This window comes from Astyanax mexicanus, chromosome 7 (assembly GCF_023375975.1).
Source record: "Astyanax mexicanus isolate ESR-SI-001 chromosome 7, AstMex3_surface, whole genome shotgun sequence".
In the NCBI taxonomy this organism is placed as follows: domain Eukaryota; kingdom Metazoa; phylum Chordata; class Actinopteri; order Characiformes; family Acestrorhamphidae; genus Astyanax; species Astyanax mexicanus.
The window spans coordinates 25,903,759-25,924,560 of NC_064414.1; the positions used below are offsets into that span (position 1 = coordinate 25,903,759).

Consider the following 20,802-nt stretch of genomic DNA (forward strand, 5'->3'; position numbering starts at 1 on the left):
CTGAGGTATTGGGGTGTTAGTTTGTGGTGAAATAGATGTTTTAGGGTTGTTGTTTTGCGTTTTTTGGTGTTTTTCGGTAATTCTTAGGAGTCACCATGAAGAAGTAAAGCGTGGGGGGGACCATGCTTTAAAAGACCCCCCATCGCCCAGGCTTTAATGTATTGGCTGTGTAGTCAGTACTGAACACTGGGAAACTGGTACTTGTCTAAAGTATGTGAAATCAAAAACACAAGGGAAATCTAATGGGAAAAACTGGGTATTCAGGGAAATAAGTGGAATTTGTTATTATTTTTTTTTCTGTTCACTTTTTAATCTCTTTTACCAAAGTTTACTTATTTTACAATATACATCCAACTTGCACTACAGAATGAAGACAGCATTATAATATTTTTCTGTCACTGGATCATAATTCAGGTCCGAAAGGGTTAATTGTACTGAAGTCATCCAGATTATAACAGCAGTGTGTAAGGCTGGTGGAGGAGACAATGCCAAGCTGCATGAAAACTGTCTAAACTGTCTAAACTGTCTAAAATACAGGGTTATTCCACCAAATATTGATTTCTGAAACTTTATGAATATGAACTTGTTTTCTTTGCATTATTTAGGGTCTGAAAGCTTTGCATCTTTTTTTGTTATTTCAGCCATTTATCATTTATCATTTGCAAATATATGCTCTAAATGACAATAATTTTATTTGGAATTTGGGAGAAACGTTGATTGTAGTTTAAAATTCAAACCACAATGTTTATTTTACTCAAACACAAACCTATAAATAGCAAAAACTTTGTTGAGATTGTTAAATATAGACCTTTATGTAATTTATTGAGCCTGGCACCCTTTACACTAAAGCTTTCATTGGTTAAACGCTTCACGTGACCAAAACAGAAAAAGCAGGAAGAGCCCAATGGCGTCTATGTAAATACTCGGGTCAGGGACTCTGCAGGGATATGTGGGAGTCTTCAGCTGAGAGTAAACGAGATAAACACGTACTGAGGAATGTAATGGCGACGTGACATTTAGTTCTGCACGCTGTGGTACGGGGTGAGTTTGAGTTTTTGTAGTTTTTTTTATTAAAAGGCCCTGACTGCTGTAACCAGGCTTCGCTAGCTTAGCTTAGCGTAGCTATTAGCTGCTATCTTTGTATTAGGTGTCTATGCGGTTAGCTAACCAGAACTGTTAGCCTGTTACCAGCTAGCCTGCATCTCCCAGTGCTGAGCTGTCAGATACTCGTGTGGCTGGCGTTTCGTGAATGCACAGCACTATTACTTAGCTAAGTTATCTAACAATGTTCGGAAACAGGTTAAGGATACAACATAAGAAGGTGATGGTGATGGTGGGAATTTAGCTAAACAGTTAACCTAGCTCTGTGGGTGTGTTATTAACTAGCTATTATCTCTGTTCACTTAGCTTTCTGTTTCAGACCGCACAACGGCTTTTCACTGTAGTTGTTCTGAATAATGATTAGAACAATCCATCTAAGAACATCGGACACAAAGTCAGCGCAGTCTGATAAACAGTTAGTTTATTTAGTTAGCTGTAGGTTTAATCAGTTGTTATGGAGACGCTGTTAATGTGACAGCCCCAGAACCACGACGTGTGCCACAGTTTGAGTACCAGCTACTTACATAACTTTAGTAATTTAGCAATAGTTAGTTTAGTTATGTTGTCAGCAATCTAAAATAATATCAATGTTTTTAAAGGTTTGAAAAAACCTGCTAACTGCATGCCCTGCATTCCTATAGAATATTAAACACAGCATATTCTTTGCCCACGTTTAGCTAGCAGATCTGTTCAGACATGCCTGAATGTACTGAAGTTCGTACCCAGAATTCCCCTCATTCATGCATATCATTCTTTCCAGGTACAGTAGGAATCATCCATCCCAAGTTTTGGACTTTTTTTTTTTTTTTACCTATAAACTCTGTTTGAATTGTTCTCTTATGTGAACACACGCCTTTAATGCATTTAACTCTCTATGACATGATGTTGCCCTCAGGCAACAAACCATGTTTTGGTTAATAGCTACACAATTCCATACCATACCTTTATTTGTATATATATATATATTTATTTATTTTATTTTTAACATAATGTTACAAGGCATATTTATGGCTAAGTTCACATTACCAGGCTGAAATGACTCAAATCTGATTTCAGATCCGTTTTTTTCATGGCTGTGTGAACGTGCTAAATCCGAATTTTTCAAATTAGATCTGAATCACTTCCATGTTTAGTCCTAAATCGGATACGTATCCAATTAATCGATATGCAACATGAATGTTACAGGTCAAATCGAAATGAATATGTCTTTTTGCTTTTACCCATGTGCTACCTGCTTCTCTCTCATACTCACACACATCTCTTGGTGCAGCTGTGCAGCAAGCTGCAAAAACAGCAAAAGCAAACCACCTGAGCATGTACTTCATACGAGCTGTTTGCTCTCCATTTCAGCAAGAGATGGTTCACATATGAGCTGCTAATGCACTTTTATAAAGCTAATTTGAGAGTCGTCTCTCAAATATGACGCTTTTTGTTTTTGGTGAAGAAGTCAATGTTTTTACAGTCATCAGTGTGCGCATGTAAGGCATTTCAGGGACAGATTTGTTCACATTACACACAGATACACTTACATTTGTGAATGTGAATAGTCAGAATAGCCAAATCTGATCGGAGCAAAAAATTGAATTTGAGCAATGTGGCACACATACTGTTGTCTTGTGATTCATAAATAAAAATATGTATATGTACAAGAATATGTACAAAAAAAGTATATTTCTATTACTACTATATTCTTACAATCTTGTTGTAAGCTTAGTAGTTTTACTTTTCATTTGTTGCCTTTGGGCTTGTTAACGTAACCAGCTTGTTATTGAAATAAAAAAGTTCTTAAAAAATAAATTTCCCAAAGAAAAATCTCCCAAATAGTTGTGTGATTTTATTTTTTCTCCCCAAAAATATAATTCATTCGATATAGGGTTAAATTGTCCTGTCCACATCTATAATATCTAAAAATCTCTAATAGTTTCAGACATGTTTGAAAGGAATGCGTTTCATGAACACATCCCTCAGTGCAATGTGCCAATTCTTCTTTTGCAACACTTTCCTGCTTTAGTTTCCTCCTAACATTACCAGCACAGAGCTTTAATACATTCTAGTCTGTTAGTGTGTTGTTGTGATAGTGTTTAATGTACCAGATTTTACATGCGGCAACATAGTGTTTTATTTATATCTTTTGTTTGGGCCTCCTTTTATATTGATTATATAAGGGCATTCATAGCAGTCACAGGCATGTCTGAACTTTATAAAGGCTTGTGCCACTCTTGGCACAATGAAGAACTATCTGATCATAAGCTATACAGTAGAAGTGCTGTTAAATTCCATCATTGCTGCACAACAACTCTGCAATCATACTTCTGTTTTTGACATCACTGAAATTTTTGTCTAGATTATCAAGCTTATATTGAGACTACACAGAACTGGGCTAGCAGTGTCCTCTCTCACATCTCCATAATGCCCCCCTGAACTTCAGAATATGCAAGAAATTTTCACTTAATTCCTTAAGTGCCTTTAGAGGCAAATTCGTCTTACTCTCTATTCTTCAACTAATATCGAACACTTGCTTGAATATTAAACTTCCTAATTTCTACTGGTGTAAATTTTCATCATGTATTTTTTTTCACAAGTGTATTCCTCAGTAGTGTATCAGTAATCCATTCTCCTAGAAAGATTCCTCCTAAGGCCTCCTAATAGCACCATATATAAACAGGTCCCTGGGCCTGTGAGAGGGGGAGAGCAGAAAATCTTATTGGGCAACATCTCTCTCAAGGGCGGGCCTAGGGCCACCTTGAAGATATTGTCTTAGTCTTTGTTATAAATAATTGTATTGCCCCTAAGGCATTAGCAATGCTAGCTGCATGTTGTATAGGTGTTGTGGTAAACTTCTCTGGCCTCCTAAAAAGATTTGGATAAGGTGTCATCTTTAAGTGTAATGATAGCAAAACTCAGCACCAGACATTTACAGATCCTTCATGCTAGGGGTGGGAGGTTAATCAAATTAATTTGATTAATCCAAGTATATCCTATTTTGCGATTTTCAAAATGTGATAATTGAATTCATGTTTAGATATAGATCTCAGTAGATGGGTGTTTGCTTCTGTCAAAAACATGTGATGAACTATTTTCTGTTGCAGTGATTTTCATATTTCACACTTTTCCTAAAGTAAGGTTTGCACCGTGTTTAATATAAAAGCTGCATGTAAGGTTGAAGAGGGCTGCTTACTGTTCTTAACACAAAACAAAAAAACATGAAACACGGCTCCAAGAAGTCTGGCAGACTAAGACACTGCCACTATGATTGGGAGATTGCTGGTTCGAATCCTGTTCATGTGGTTGCCATTAGCTGCCAGAGCCCTGAGAGAGCACAATTGGCTCTCTGTAGGACAGGAGTCAGCAATTAAGTTGTGGGCAAGATATTTTTTAAGGCTGTGGGCAAGATATTTTCCAAGCCATTACGTGGTGGGCCACAAAAAAAAATTCTGCTTTGGAAAATTTAAGTGTAATGGGATGGAGTGCTATAGACTAGTAGCTCTCCTGCCCAGAGGGTTGTTTAACCCAATTGCAGAACAGTTGATCTCAAAGCAGGTACAAAGCCCAAGAACAGGCGCAAAAATAAGAACGGGCGGAAGTTTAAAAGTCAATAAATGCTTGCCAGAGAAGCATTTTATTTATTTATTTATTTTCATTATAGTTCTTTATATTTCAAACAACCTCACGGGCCAGATGTTTCTTGCTTGCAGGCCTGTATGCTATTGCCGATTCCTTCTATAGGAGCTGACTTCACATTTGTCTCGGAGGAGGCATGTGCTAGTCTTCACCCTCCTGGTGTTGGAGCATCACTAGTGATAGGGCAAGTCCTAATGAGTGGGTTGGGTAATTGGCCTTGTAAATTGGGAAAAAAAAAAATGAGAAAAAAAATTTTGATTAAAAAAATGTACCGGAAACAATAGTTTCTTGTTGCTGTTTGTTTGCAAAAAACAAAAAAACTGAAGTTATGTAGCTAAATCGAGAATCGCTTATATAGTTAAGGAATATTAAGATTAATTTACAACATAGCCCAACCCTACTTCATACCATCTTCTTCATCTCAACATTAAAACACCCGTAAAAAAATGTACATTTTCTCTCTTTTCTATCCTTCTATCTATTTTTCTGGTATTCACAGGCCAACAACATTTAACATTGCTGTGTTCTTTTTCCCGTTTTAGACATTTTCTTTTCTTGTGTATTTATTTCTGTATGTCTTCTTAGCTTTATTGTAAAATGTTGTTATTTTGTTTTGCAGTTGGATGTAGTTATGGAAATCAAACCCAACAACAGTTTTCCTAGTATTGTTGATTTGGATGATTACCTCATCAAACATAATTCCAACTTAGTCTGGCTACTTGTAGGTAAGACAGCATTTTCTTGTTTTCTTGATTTAAAACCAGTGCATTTATTTTTATGAACAACAAAGTACATTTAAACATTTAAAGAGGCAGTTTACAACTTACATTTAGTTTTTGATGATCACATTTGACTTCCACTGTACTGCATAAAAAGATAAATGCATTCACTCAGAATGTATTATGATCAGTCAAACCATTTGTAGTTGATTGGAGACTAATTTTGCAAAGAAAACAAGTTAATATCATGAAGTTTTAAGAGTTCAGAAATCAATATTTGGTGGAATAACCCTGGTTTTTAATCACAGTTTTCATGCATCTTGGCATGTTCTCCTCAACCAGTCTTACACACTGCTTTTGGAAAATTATTATTTTTTTGTTCCTGGAGCTGTATAAATAGATTAAACCTCATCTTAAACTTTTCTTTGTTTATTTTCTCAGCCACTATTCTGTCCTGTGGATGGATCATATACTTGACCTACTACAATTCCCGTAACATTGGACTCGTTCTTACACTGATTATCAACAGACTCTACAAAAATGGATATATACACATTGGTTAGTTCTTTTGTGATTTTTCTTCTTGAGAAAGCAGCACATTGATGAGTGGTGAGAGTCGTTCTTTCCAGTGTGTGTAGTAAGATATATGTGATGTGTTTTTGCAGGCTCGTTTTCTTTTTCTGTTCTCTCTGGGAAAGTCATGTTCCGAGATGTCTACTACATCAATGAGGACATGTCCATTAGGTATGTCTTAATATTTGCAGTTTTCACATTTAATCTGGTATTTTCAGTACTGGTATTTATGGAATTTTGGATGAGTCATCATTAGTCAAGTTGAATATGTATAGTGGGAGTTTGGCTATCTATAAGTTCACTTTTTTTTTGTAATTCATCCATGTAATTCATTTTTTGTTAGTTTTTTTTTGTTTGGATCGCTTTGATTTTATTCATAATTCTAAAGCTATTTAATATACAAAAACTCTTAGACATAACCAATAACTAAACAACTGGTAAACTGCTTCAACAAGGTTTAACAAAGACAGTTCCAAAGGGACATGTGAACAAAAAGGCTCCACCACCTGACAGATGCAGCACACATAAATTATGCACTTGTTACTTTGAATTTAATATCAGTCTCCTGAAAGCTGACTAACAGTCAAATAAACTGAGTAAAAAAAACACCTTTCACAACATTTTTTGCTGAATAGAAACCTTTGGCTGCAGAAAGTCTCTTATGAAATATAATTTGCAATGTTTACACACATTTTATAAGGTGTGGTCCTCAACCTAAGATTCACTAACTGAATGTATACAAATAAAGGCCATTTTTTGATAGGCAGAATATAAAATAGCTATTAAAATCTATTCTGCAACAAATATAACAAATAGACGTGTCTAATGTAGAGCATGTTTTTACTAATTGCACTAACAAAATGCATTTTACAGAATTCAAGATGGCTTCCTCATATTCCGCTGGTGGAAGATGTATAACCCCAAACAAAAGCAGCATGGTGAGTAGCGCATGCGCACACACGCACACACACAATATGTACTTTTTGTTTTGAATACTGGGGGTAGTTGATATGGTCCTAAGGTTGATACTAATTTAATTTAAGATGTTTAAGTTGTTTATTATAGAATTTGAAAAATGTTTCTGTCTCCGTGTTGTGGTGACCGACTAACCTCTGGTTTATCTAAGGCATATCCATGTCCCAAGGCAACATGGCTCTCTCTGTAGCTGAGGCATTAAGCGCAGCACCCTGCGCTACACAGCTAACCTTATCTGGGGCAGGATAATTACAAGCGCACCGTACTGAGTGTGTATCAGATACTCACACTGTCCAGATAGAGCCTTAGTAAACTATGGTGTCACCTTTCTATGAAGATCATGTGGATGTCCCACTTTTGTGGATCCGTGTGAGAGGATCTCAGCAGTGAGCTATACTGGATAGAGTGTAGTTATTATAACCCAGTCTGGTTTGATGCATTTTTGTACAACATATATACATTTCCTGATGATGCTGTCTGAGCGACATCACCCTTTGGATTGATGTGGGGAGAGAGGTCTCCGGCAGCTGATGGCAAGCTACAAGAATGGAATTTAAAGTCGAACCAGCGATTTCCTGATCATAGTGGCAGTGCCTTAGTCTTCTGGACAACTCTGAGCCCCTTCGGTCTAAGTTTCTTGAGTTGTACTTCACAGATAGTGATATTCGGGATCATTTTATAACTGGTACACACTAACATCGTGCAAAGATATCTCCAGAATCTTTATTGCTCTGTTGAAGCAATTAACAGCCTACAGATATTGGATACTTAACTTGCATGGACTGCCAGTGATGCTCTAGATGAAGTCACACACTGTGCTGTGAAGGGTGTTTCCTAGGGGTGTGGCTTAAAACGTGAGATTAAAACGTGACAATATTTCTCGTCAATCTTAAATCTGTGTCGCGGGAAAAAAAACAGTTTAGTGTGGACTTTTAAGAGGGATCTGGTAGCAGCGAATGTGGTGGCTGAGCAGTGAGAGCAGCTCTCAGCAGAAGAGGAAAATTCGGGCATTTGCATAGAAGATGCTTCTGCTACTTTTAAGTTGTATGTCTGGCTGCATTTTTGCTTTCCAGTGGAAACAATAAATGGTAACAGAGTGACCAACAAGACAGTTACATAGGCAGTTGTTCTAATCCCTTAGCTCTGTACTGTATTTAAAAATGTTATGTCTCTGTTTGCACTTCAATTGCAGTTAAATTACAAGAGATTTAGGAGACAAAAACACAAACCATAGGCTTAATATGACTGATTGTGGATTGCACTTATTGTTTGTTTTATATATATGTTTTATTTTTATTTTTTATTCTTATTCTTATTTCTATTTCTTGTAGAATCAATGTGTGAGAGAAACCAGTCTGTTAAGTTTGCGTTATATGATTTTGTCAAATAAAACTCTAGTTTTCAAGCCATTTTTCATTTTTGATGTTTTCTTTAAAAAATTGTTTTTTAAATCTTGTCTCGTTTTCGTGAACCCAGTATCGTGTCTCATCTCGTGATATTAGAGTCTCGTCACACCCCTAGTGTTTCCAGGTCCAATATCTCAGAGCAGCTCAGGGCATGCTCCATGTGTAGTTATGTCATTTGAATTAAAGCAGCACTTTGCAGGAATTGGTATTTTTGTGCATTGGTGTTCAGAGTGTAATTCAGGTCAGTCACATCTAACATCTGAAATGAACAAGTCATGTTAACTGAGGTTTTAGAGTGATATTACAAGATTTTACACAAATATGGCTTGGATTACACAGCAACTGCAGTGTCCTGCTCACTTAAGCAGACTGCCAGTGCAGTTATAGAGGTGCTGAGCATAGAGTGAGAATGGCAGTTTCTTACAATACAAATGCAACATCATGTGGCTTTAAAGAACGTTTCAAGAAGTTTGAATGTGATGTAAACATCAAACTCTTTTATTGTCTGCTTACATTAACTTCATATTTTAATAGTACGTATATGTATATACTGTGTCTACAGTTCTGTAATATTTTTGTTGACCCAGACTGATAAAATCCTTTTTCCCCCTTTCTTTTTCAATTTTTTTTTGCAGACCCAAAGGCAGAAACAAGACTCTACGTAACTGTTAACGGCTTTGAGTTTCACGTATATAACCGCACTGATCTGTACACACGGCTCCAGGAAACTTTTGGCTTGGAGCCCACTCTTATCCCACCCCGGCAAGATGAGGACAAAGCCAGAGATGAACAAAACAAAACCCTTGACAGGTAACAGATTCTTAAACACTTTCAGATGAATTGCTCCTGAATAAAACATGCTCAGTCCTTTTTTTATGCTTATGTTTAGTTGATATGATAATTTAGTTTGTCTGAGTCAGTGGTTGAAATTCTATTTATTTATTTATTTATTTATTTATCATAGACCTCCAGTAGTACTGCTTCACATCTTTGCTTTTTTTGGGTGTGTGTGTGTGTGTGTGTGCTCTTTTGAAGTGTTCACATCAAAGCTGAATCTCAGGACCCCTCCTCGTCATGGAGGTCTCTCATACCCGTTATAAAAGTCAACATCAGCACAGTGAGTACAGCAAAGAGACTGTGTAATTGTTTCCATTCACTCGGGTCTAGCCCTTAAAAAAACACTTAAATTCACAGGTTTTCTAAAATCCATTCATAATAAATATTTTAAAAAATGTTTTCTCTCTCTTTTTTTGCTCTCGCTCTCAGGGTCGAGTAGCGTTCGGTAATCACCACCTTCCTCAGACTCTGTGCATGAACTTTGATGATGCCTTCTTGACTTATGCCACCAAGCCTCCCAGCAGCCATCTGGATCAGTTCATGCACATTGTGAAGGGTTCACTGGAAAATGTACGTGTTATGCTGGTGCCCAGTCCACGCTACCTTGGCCTGCAGAACGATGAGTGAGTTCCTTTCTTACATGGCTGTTTTGTTTCAGTAGAAAAAAGATTGTTATTTGTATTTAATTAATATCATTGTTGCTAATGCAGCAGTTATTTTTGTTGTGATCCTCAGTATTTGTCATGTGTTTAGGATTTAACTGAAGGCTAGTGGTATTGAAATTACAGATCTTACTAAAGAAAATCGTATTAATGAAATTAGGAGTGGGTAATTAGTAGGGGTGTAACAGAACGAGTATTCTTCACGAACTGCCACGTGACTGTTCACGCAAACGCATGCAGAATACAAGGTACAGGCAAGTCTATAGAAGACTTGTGGAAGCAATGAACATTATGAACATCATGTCCACAAACAGCCCTGCCGTAGAAAGTAAATGGTCGCCTGATGCTTTCCAGTGTGAACACAGAGTTAGGCGCTCGTGCTCTTTCTAGTACGGGCTATACAGAATGACCAGTCTCTTTTTTTTTTCCCACCAAACATACAGAAAACGTACCGAGCCGTGGGGTTTATACCGAGGTGTGAAGCGCTCCGTGAATTTTCTTTAACGTTACACCTCTAGGAGTGGGAAATTAGACATTTTATTGACATGGTCATAAAAGGCATCACTTTTTAGCCTTATAGCAGGTCATGAGAAATAGGCTTGTGCAGTATAACAGTGATCACCACCCCACCTCACCCCAACTGCCCAGCTTATTCTGAAATGATTCAGTGATGAAGCACCTTCATTCCAGAGAACACTGTTCCCCAACTCCACAGCTCAACACTGTGAACAGAGAGTACTGTAAGAACACGGTTCTCCTGCAAGAATGTTTGGACATGTTTTGCACTGCAAGATTTAACTTTGCCATCTTTTTCTCAACTGTTAAGATCACAGCTCACAGTTAAGATCGTGCCGCTAAACATTTACTGAAGTGCTAATGTGGGTGTTAAAAGGGACAGGAAGTCTTAAAAGATTAGTGTTATTTGTGGCTAGCAGAACTGATGCTTTTATTAACGGTGCCAAAGAATGCATTTGTTGAGTAAATTAAGGTGCTCTTAAGTTCTAAATACTGTGTGACTTTAGTTGTAGTAGAAAATGCTCAAGCCTAGTTATGACCTATTATTATTAGATGGCACACTCACTGTTTTTGTGTATATTACAGGTTTAGGTTTATTTTTTATATATATTTTTTTGCACTATGAGGCACACCTAAAATCGTTAAAGTTTCCTGAAAGCATTGGCATTAACCGCGCTAAGCACTAGCACTTTTGCCATTCAGAGGCGAGTATGTTGCACTGTAGCCTACACATTTAAAGTGTAAAAACAAACTGCATGGGACAAATCGCTAGCTAATATCTCCCTGGCTTACCAGAACACTCAGGATTCCTCAGTGTAGCAATGTTGGGCCGCATTTAGGTCATGTTAGCAATATTGGTTTGCCGCTAATTCTAATGCTGCTTAGTGGAAATCTGGAAATTTAAGCTAACTGTAAATAAACGAAAGCGCATTACTCAAAGAAATTAAATCATTTTCAGGACAGAAAATGCTTGTTTGACTTTAAAAGTAATACAGTTAAGAAATACAGTTTTGTTTACTTAGCTTAGCCTTACTTAACTTTAACTTACTTAACTCTATAAAAACATGGCGAAGCCTTATAATCCAGTGGAATTTATGTATAAAAGTAGACCGGAAAATAGATGAAGATATATTCGAATAAATCATTTCCTGTCTTGTAAGCTAAAAGATAAGCAATTTACTGTACTTTTCAGCGCATGTGTGATCTATTGTTGATTTTAGTGTTTTAGACATGGCTTTATTTGATGTAGTACTGTCAGAACTGCTGTGTGGTTCACTGTGGCTCACTTAGGAATTGTAACAGGGCTCAGATTAAAGTTTATGCTATAACCACATTGTTAGCTTTGACTAAGGTTTTTGCAAATAGACTGGGTTTATACACATTATACACATGTAAACATAATAATTCAAGGCTGTCATGAAACAGTTTTGCTGGTTTTGAAATTGCCCTGTTTTGAGCTCTGTTTTGATTTATGCTGACATGGCCTTGGAGTTTGTTTTACAATTTGAGTTGAAATATCTGTAGATTTATTAGCACTTTTACACAGCTCTCAATTTGTTACTGTTAAATATAAAAACCTAAAAACATCCTCCTGACATTTTGACATGTTTAAAGTCTGGGTTTATTTCACTGTTGAGGAAGTGAAACACTTTCTGTCTCTGCAAGCTTAGGGCTTTTAGTAGAAAAGGCTTGCACCCATAAATTCTTGGGATTTTGCAAAGTAACAAATAAGCTTCTTTTCAGCAGGAAAATGGGTTGTTGAGCCAAAGAAGCATTTAGTCTTTTATCCTGATCAATATATGTGTTTAAAGCCTGTTGAGTGGCTTTTATGAGTCTGTAGCTTTTATTGGTGTAAATAAACAGCATTTTAAACATTTGTGCTTTAAAGTCACTTTCTCGTTTCTTCTCCTATGTGTTTTTCTCAAGTCCTTTTTGTTTACAATGCAAATAACAATTAAAAAAATTATCTGTTTAATTTTCATTTTTTAGCATCAGCCCTGGCGTGTTCTGTTTAAATACAGTGACTGAGCAAAGCTGTCATTCTGTATTGCCCATTTGGCCTTTTACAATCTCCTGGGTATTACATTTAATTAAATGAGATTAAATGAAGGCAAGGTTAATGGAACGTAATGCTTTTGGTGTAAATCTAATTACTTACTGTGTTTTTAGAGGTAATTGAGTTTATTACGGGTTGTAAACGATTAGGTCAGGTAATGTATGGGCTAATATAATTTAGGAATAATTATGTTTATATTTAATTTGCTGAGTATTTGCTTTTTTTTCCAGGCCACCTCGACTCATGGGAGAGGGCTTTGTTGTCATGCAGTCCAATGATGTGGACATTTACTACTACCAGGATGAACCAGGTTTGTTTGTTTTTGGTTCAGAATCTTTCATTTACTTTTTTGTTCAATTTTTGGCCTGCTATAAGTCCACACACACCTAATCGTACATGCTTACACATACTGTTCCATCTTCATGTTCCTTGGATAACTTTTTTTCTTTTAAATTGAGAGCAGTAGAATATTCTAATTAATGGCGTTGTTATGTTACTTCTAGAAAGACGGTGGTCTAGTAGGATTGTTTATTGTATTGGCAGTCTTTTATTTGACAGTATTTCATAAATTAACAAAATAATTACTAATAATCACAGGCTTTCACATTTATTTGCAGATTAGTTACATTAACCTGCATTAAAAATACTCTTCCACATGCTCTGTGCAATTACATATTCTCATTGGAGAGGTCTTTAAATCTCCAAACTCCTCAAACATACAGACTGGTGCTTAAAGTGTTTTAATTAGGGCTGTCAACATTAAAGCATTAACAGCGCCAACAGAGCTTTGGTGCAGGAGATAGGACACTTGAACTCGCTCTGGCGGTATTTCACTTGCTTATTTATTAGTTCATATATGAACTAATGCAGCACAACCCACACTCTGGTACACTGCATTCTCAGAGTAGCTACACACATGCCCCGCCCATTTAGCGTAAGAGTCTCTTAAAGGGACCGTGTACACATTATTGAATACTGATGGTTACATATTTCCCCCAGGCCATTTAAATGGTCATGGCCCCCATTGTAAGCATGTGTGCAATTTTATACACAGCAGATTAAGTTCTAATTCAGAAATCCTTACAACCAAGATGATATGTTTACAATAAAGTAAAAAAAGATTTCTCTATTCAGTTTGAATTCAGATTCATTCTTCTTCCAGCGCCCTACGTTTGTCAAACAGACAAGTATAAACTAGTATTTAAATTGACTTCACTAATATAAATATAAAAGCATTTTACATTTCTTACATTCATTCATTTATATACATTTAAATATCCACTTTAAAAGCTTGCGTCTTAAGAAGAACAAGTGCGATTAATAGCAGTTAATCACAGAATTTTGTCATGATTTGACAGAATTAATTTTTTATTTAAATTTTTTTCTGTGTTTTGAAGGTTTGGTGCCAGAGGAGCTGGAGAACGGAGAAACTGAAGCTTGTTCTGAGGGAACAAAGCTGCAGGATCTGCCCCCATGCTGGGGTTTAGATATAGTCTGTGGGAAAGGAACAGACTTCAACTACGGACCATGGGCTGATCGACAGAGGTGAGCCAACATGTGCTCTTATGTAGATTCAAATTCCTAGATGAACTTCTAGGATAAATGTAGCTTAATACGGTGCTACTGATTCTACTGTGTTCCTAATTCTCTTATTGATTGTGTCTCCACAGAGACAGTTTGTGGAAATTCTTTCTGCCGGCCGACTATCAAGCAATGAAAATGAGTGACGTCCCAACACCCGGAAAACCGCGACAAATCCTGGCTTTTGAGCTCCGCATGAACATCATAGCAGATGCTACCATAGATCTGCTCTTTACCAAGAACAGGGTATATATATAGTGTTACTGACTTTCTTTTTTTCTCTGTCTCTCTTTCTTTCACTTGTGAGCTTATTAATCTCTGTTTTTGTTGTGTTTTTTTACAGGAGACAAATGCCATTCATGTAAATGTTGGCGCAGGTTCTTATTTGGAGGTCAACATTCCAATGACTGTTGGAGAAAATGGTAAAACCATTTAACCTTCTACAGGACTGTTTTTTGTAATCCTATATATTATTGTATTGAAAGAATACTAAACTTATACTTTGCTGATCCTCCCTCTTTCTTTCTGCATTTCTTTCTTTCATTATTTGTCTGTTTTAGGTTATTCACCCACAGTTAAAGGTCAATTGTTGCATGTGGACACAACAAGCAGTATGCAGTACAGGACCTTGCTGGAGGCTGAGATGCTGGCAGTAAGTTTACTGTTTACAGAAGAAGATTGTGTCTAGTAGAAATTCAGCAATATATAAAAACAACCTGTTTAAAGCTCACCTTCCGTCGTTTTTTCTTTCATTTTAAAATGTCTAGTTGTGGTCTTTAGTATGAATGAATGACATGTGAGCCGTTTTTGTAAAAAAAAAGTGCTCAGGTGTCTCTGTATAGCTCTTTTTTAATGGACTGTTTTAGGGGTGTGTCCAAAATGACCGGATTCCAGCTTTGCTCATGAATATTCATACATGCAAACAGCATGCAAATATCTCTCCTCTGATTGGCTAGGAGCACTGCGACGCCCCTCCACCGCTCTGCCGCTCACTGCCTCCCACCTCCTAACTGATGAGCGGTGATGTTGCGTCGCTTCAGCTCCGCCTCTGGGAGTTTCTCGAGCCAAGGTGGGCTGGTCTGTGAGTTTCTGCCTACGTAGGCAGAAAGATAATTCAAAATTCACCCGTTTTTCGGAGGGGGGGAGGGGGGATTTCTTTGCTTAGCTCCTGCAGACAATGGGGGCTGCAAAACAGTTTAATGTGCAGGTGTACACATTCAACTCGGAGAGACCTACTGTATTCCACAAAAAACAAGAAAAATCGGATTTTCGCGGAAGGTGAGCTTTAATGTGATATTGTGGTGTTTTAATAAAATTAGTACTGCCCCGAATATCACTTTTGTCCAGTCCAATTTAAAACGCATGCACACCAGGAGCATAATGATTCACTTAAAGGGGGCATATTATACCTCTTTTTTTACTTAATTAAGAATAGGTCTATGGGCTATACAAAACATATTATGAAGTTCTTTGTGCAAAATTGCTCTCACATAAAGAGATCTCACCAGCTCTATTTATTTTTCCAGTTTCAGTCCCTTTTAGAATGAACTATTTAGGAACCATTTCTGTCACTTTTTTGCAAATAAGCTGCACCCACTGCATGTTTACGCTGGGCCTTTACCACACGCAAGCAAGCAAGTTCATGCTTAACTGAGATAAATACACAAAACTCATTATTAAAAAGTACTTACAACTACCTCTCCTGCTGACTTGCCATGTACAGTAGATACAGATCCTTCCATCAGAAGAAGTCTGCTGGCTAGTCCTGCTGTGTTTTATCCAAGGTTCTCAAAGCAGTCTGTGTTAAAGTGGTGTGCACACACCACCAAATTCTTGCAGATAGTTGTTGGCATATCTTTCACATCAAAATCTTTCAACTGACACAGAAAACAGATAGATAGATAGATATTTTTTTTATGGAAACACAAAAGCACGCAAAAGTAGTTGATATTTTTTTTGTAGTGCTTAGTGTGACTTGTTGGCAAAATGGATGTCATAGAAATCATTAATTTCTTTTCATAACGTGTGTCAATGTATCATATATGGCTGTGTCCAAAACCACACAGTACCGCATGAAAAAGTGGTTTTAAGTATGTATGCGGTATAGGATGTCTGCATATTAGTCAGTCAATAATACTGCCCCTGTTGATGTCTAACCATCTGCATCTTAACCGCTGTTAGACGCACATGCTGCTCAGCTCAATCAGCTCTCCCTTCTGCCCCACCTCTAAACCCATTCATCACCCAGTGCTCCCAAACTACTTCTCCCTTTTTTAAGCATGTTTCAAATATAAGCTGAGGGTGGAGTCATCAACAATATAGTTTTAAATAAATAATTAATATTATAGATTCCATGAAACTGTCATATTGTTAAAATAACTCCGGTGTGTATTAAGAATAGAGATTTCTTTTTCCCCTCTTTTACAGTTCCATGTGATCGCCAGCTACCCGCGTGTGTGGAACATGCCTCAGTCCTGGCAGTGTGAGATTGAGGTCTATAAAGCCACTTACCACTTCATCTATGCACAGAAGAACTTTTTCACAGGTAAAAACTCTGCTTGTCTGCTCTGATACTGAGCAGCTGACTGGTTCAGGACTTCTTTCTCCTTTTACAGTCTGTTTAAATGTAAACACTGTCTGATTTTGTGTCTCTGTGTGCAGATCTGATCCAGGACTGGGCGAGTGACAGTGAGCCAGACATCTACTCGTTCGTGCCATACTCCTGGACCTTTAAGATGCTTTTCCACCAGTTTGAGATGATCTGGGCCGCCAATCAGCACAACTGGATTGACTGCTCCACCAAACAGCAGGAGAATGGTAAGGGAGACGAGAGGTGTGACATTTTCGAATTAAAACGTCATTAAAGAGTGTTGTGTTTTGAGGGATGAATCTCAGATTTTATAAGCCACGGTCATTAACACACCCAAGTAAGCTTCAACCAGTGATGAGGAATGTTCTTTCTGGATTAGTACTCCACGTTACCATTGAGGATTAACCGATATGTCATTTTAAGCTGTGATTCTTTTACCTTCTCATGCTGTGATTTCCATAAAATTCTAAGACCCTTTCTCCTTTAATCCCTCCAGTGTATCTCGCTGCCTGTGGAGAAACGCTGAACATTGAGTTCACTTTACCCTTTCACGAGTTTGTTCCTGTCACCTGTAACACACAGTTCCGTTTAAGAGTGAGTATAGATGCACACATTGTGATGTTCACACACTTGCTGGTCAGATTTGCTGTGTTATTTGGTCCTGGTACTGGAGGCACCATGTCTGACACATTTTGGAGCTTACTGATGAAACTCATGCACTGCTGTTCTAAAAGGACATGCTAATGAACTAATTAATGACATCAGGTGTTTTGAGAGAAAGGAACATCAATAAATGTGGAGGGTGGGACTCCAGTACCAGGTTTGAGAAACAGAGGTTATGGACTATGTTCTAAAGGAAATATTAATCTGTAGCTGGAGGTGGGCAATTTGAATGTTTTGTCAATATCATGACTTTTGTAAGGGTGTAACTAGGGCTGGGTATTGAAATTTGAAAGCAAAAAGGTATCATCCGAAATGCCTCTGTACGACAGAATACCAAAATGTCTAAAAAAATGTTAAAAAGTGCTTTTTTTCAATACTTTGCATGAAACGCTGTTTCTCTCTCACTCGCTCTTTCTCTTGCACTCTCTTGTTCCCTTGCGCTTTCTCTTGCTCTTTCACGCTGTCTCTTGCTCGCTCTCCCTGTCTCTTGCTTGCTCTCCCTGTCTCTCGCTTTGTCTCTCGTACTCTCTCTCTCTCTCTCTCTCGCTCTTTCTCTCACTTGGTATTTTTCTTGCTGTCTCTCACTTTCTCTTACTCTTGTTCTTTCTTTCGCTTTCACTTGCTTATGATTACTCATGTCTGCTGTTAGATAAATATGTTGTGTAAAAATAATTATTCCTTTTTGTAATTTTTTGTTACAGTTTAGAAAAAGGTATTGAAAAAAGGATTATTTGGGTTTTGTATTTAAAGTATCATATCATAGCGGTACAAAAAATTTAAACAATAGCCCTAGCTGTAATGATATACAGAGGTCACAGTTTAGACCTTGCCCGTCTGTCTTCAGCACAGCGACAAAATTACACATCTGATGGTTTATAGCTAAAGTTTCTAGGATTGAACTCCTAGCACAAGCTGAGAGAGCCTTTGATTTCCTATATAGAACTTGCATTGTAAAACTGAAAGTAGAAGCAAAACTGAAAAGCACTGCTTTTTTAGCGCTTTAAATATCACTATCAATTTTTTGTCTAACAACTTTTTATTGTTGTTGGCATGGATTTCTGCTTTGGTTACAAATATCCATGACTTGTGTTCCTCAGGCTGAAGACACAGACATGCGGCTGTGTTTGCCTGACTGCCACCCCAGTCGATATCCTCTACTCACCCTTGCCAAGGATTACCAACACAGCAAGACTCCACCAGACAAAGGCATGCCTGCTGAGCCCCAAGCAGCTCCTCCCAAGAACAGCAAAGCACGCTGGAGGAACATGACCCATGCTGAGTATGAAGACTCTCTGATCCCGTTTACACCTGGTCACTTCATGCCTATTGAGTATCAGGATTATACCTAAGCCACATACAAATACAAGTGTGAACGCACCCAAGACACATTTATGTCTGGTAGATTGAGTGGTCCTTGTACAAAATGGAAACTGAATTAAATCGGGACCTTGTAAATCAAATCAATTCTATGGAATCAGTTGTGATACCCATTTATTTGAGCCACATGTTCTAGCAGTGTAAACACATTGGACACGTCTCGTAGTAGCAAGGTTAAATCTGCACAATGTTTCTCGACAGGTGTTAAATGTTTCTCACAAGTTTTATGCACAGATAACTAAAACAATTATTTGTTCATTATGGCAGTAAACAGCGCTGGTCTGTTCGAGCTCTGTGATAAACACATCTCTACTCTAAAGAAATGTACTTTAATACTGATATCAGCATATTGTAAAATGGAAATAAAGGCTGGTTTAGACTTCGATGAGTTGTCTACACCCTACGCAGCTTCCCGCACTGTGTTGATCTGCAGTTTAAACCGTTCAATGTGTGAGCGGCTTAGTGGACCAATCACAGCTGCCACTGTCTGCGTCAAGTATTTACATGATCAAGTATTTAAAGCATACATAATTCAAAATCAAAGATGACCCCTTAAAAATATTTAAAAAATTCACCTGTAGTTTAGCATTTTGTGAGGTTCAATCATGTATTTTAACTTTTGTAATGAAAAAGATATATATTATTGAAATTTCAACATGATCTTGAGAACCCATTGTTAAGTCGTGTCTTGTCTCATCTTGTCTTGTCTCGTAAGACAAGTGTCTTGTCGCACCTCTTCCTAATACAAATGAAACTCCTCCAAGTCCAGTACAATCACATCACATCCCTGTACACCCGAAACACCAGTAATAATTGCTGTTCAACAACTAAATTTGTATGTTTCATCCCACATATCTATCAGATTTTAGTCTAATCTGAGAGACATTTGACTGCCAAGTAAATACAATGTCAGAATCTAATCCAAATACCACTCACATAATGTGACCAGGTGTATTTTATTTTTTATTTTTTTAAACTTTCATCCTTTTTCCAACTTTACATTAACTTATTTTATTAATATTTATTTTCTCCAGGGCTGGATGGGTGGACTGCTGGAGTGTGCCTAATTTTGGACTGATCATAGACTACACCTGGCACCCCATCTACCCTCAGAAATCTGACCAGCAGCTAAAACAGTCCTGTGAGTGATTTTAATTGTTGATGTTTTAATTCACTTAATTTAGCTTTTGAATTAGTAGTTGGTTCTGATTTACTGAAGAGCTCATGTTTTACTAGAATGTTGTTCTATATCTACAGTATCTGAGATGGAAGAATCCATCCTGTCAGCCTTGCGTCCCCCAGAGCATGTGCCCCCTGTTCCTCCTCCCCCTCGAGTGCCGTCCGACCCCAGCCTGCTACCTCCAGATCGACTACATGTGGAAATGGAGCTCAGTCCTGACTCCCACATCACGCTTTATGGGCCTTTACTTCGAGCACTGGTTTCCATCAAGGTAGAAAAACACTCATTCTGACTCTACAGCACTTTTCTAATGAATTTGTATAAAATTGTTTGTAAAATATATATATATATGTTACCATAATGTGATTTCTGTGATCTAGATTTCAACTTTGGGCTTCCCAATATTTCTACAAAGGTGTTACATTATTCACTTTCCTTAGAAGTAGAAGTATAGGTACCAGGGTTTAAAACACTTCTGTAGATGTTGAAGTAACAACTCAAGCTTTTTACTTAAAAATTAAAAAGTACTGCTTTCAAAGCTACTTAAAGTGCAAAAGTAAAAGTAATGGAAGGGTAAAAAATGCCATTAAGGTCAAAAGCTTAGGCTGTGCCACAGGAGCCAATAGCCTACATTTCATCTTACCACAATCATATTCACTGTATCTGGATGGAGAGATTTATCTGGATTATGTATTTTTTTGAACAATGAGAAGCTGGAATGAAAACAAGCTGAAATGAAGTATGAGTAATGAGGCTATTTTTAAACTAAGAAGTAGAAATTACTGATCATTATTATTAAATGTAAAATAATACATTCAGTAAAGTATAGATAAACAGCATTTCTACTTTGGTAAGGTAACAAAGTAACTTCTGTATTTGTAGTTACCTAGTTTATCTAATTAGTCCTTCATTACAGTAAATCAGGCGAGCTGCTGGTGGAATTGA

General features: G+C 37.4%; 1 protein-coding gene across 10 annotated transcripts in view; it reads left to right on the plus strand.

Annotated features, from left to right (window-relative positions):
* Positions 1-872: 872 nt before the first annotated feature.
* Positions 873-20,802, plus strand: part of kiaa1109 (KIAA1109 ortholog) — a 75,393-nt gene continuing 55,463 nt past the window's right edge. For 9 of the 10 annotated variants that reach the window (XM_022684925.2, XM_049481756.1, XM_049481759.1 and 6 more), the window contains exons 1-19: positions 873-1,041; positions 5,342-5,447; positions 5,883-5,999; positions 6,107-6,185; positions 6,888-6,952; positions 9,031-9,205; positions 9,431-9,512; positions 9,662-9,855; positions 12,697-12,776; positions 13,864-14,011; positions 14,137-14,293; positions 14,391-14,469; positions 14,608-14,699; positions 16,475-16,592; positions 16,709-16,864; positions 17,134-17,231; positions 18,398-18,579; positions 19,712-19,818; positions 19,935-20,128. In XM_022684925.2, coding sequence (XP_022540646.2) covers positions 5,354-5,447; positions 5,883-5,999; positions 6,107-6,185; positions 6,888-6,952; positions 9,031-9,205; positions 9,431-9,512; positions 9,662-9,855; positions 12,697-12,776; positions 13,864-14,011; positions 14,137-14,293; positions 14,391-14,469; positions 14,608-14,699; positions 16,475-16,592; positions 16,709-16,864; positions 17,134-17,231; positions 18,398-18,579; positions 19,712-19,818; positions 19,935-20,128 — 2,217 coding nt within the window. In that variant the 5' untranslated portion in view covers positions 873-1,041; positions 5,342-5,353. The remainder of the gene's footprint in view (positions 1,042-5,341; positions 5,448-5,882; positions 6,000-6,106; positions 6,186-6,887; positions 6,953-9,030; positions 9,206-9,430; positions 9,513-9,661; positions 9,856-12,696; positions 12,777-13,863; positions 14,012-14,136; positions 14,294-14,390; positions 14,470-14,607; positions 14,700-16,474; positions 16,593-16,708; positions 16,865-17,133; positions 17,232-18,397; positions 18,580-19,711; positions 19,819-19,934; positions 20,129-20,802) is intronic. The other variant, XM_049481755.1, reaches the window with a different exon arrangement.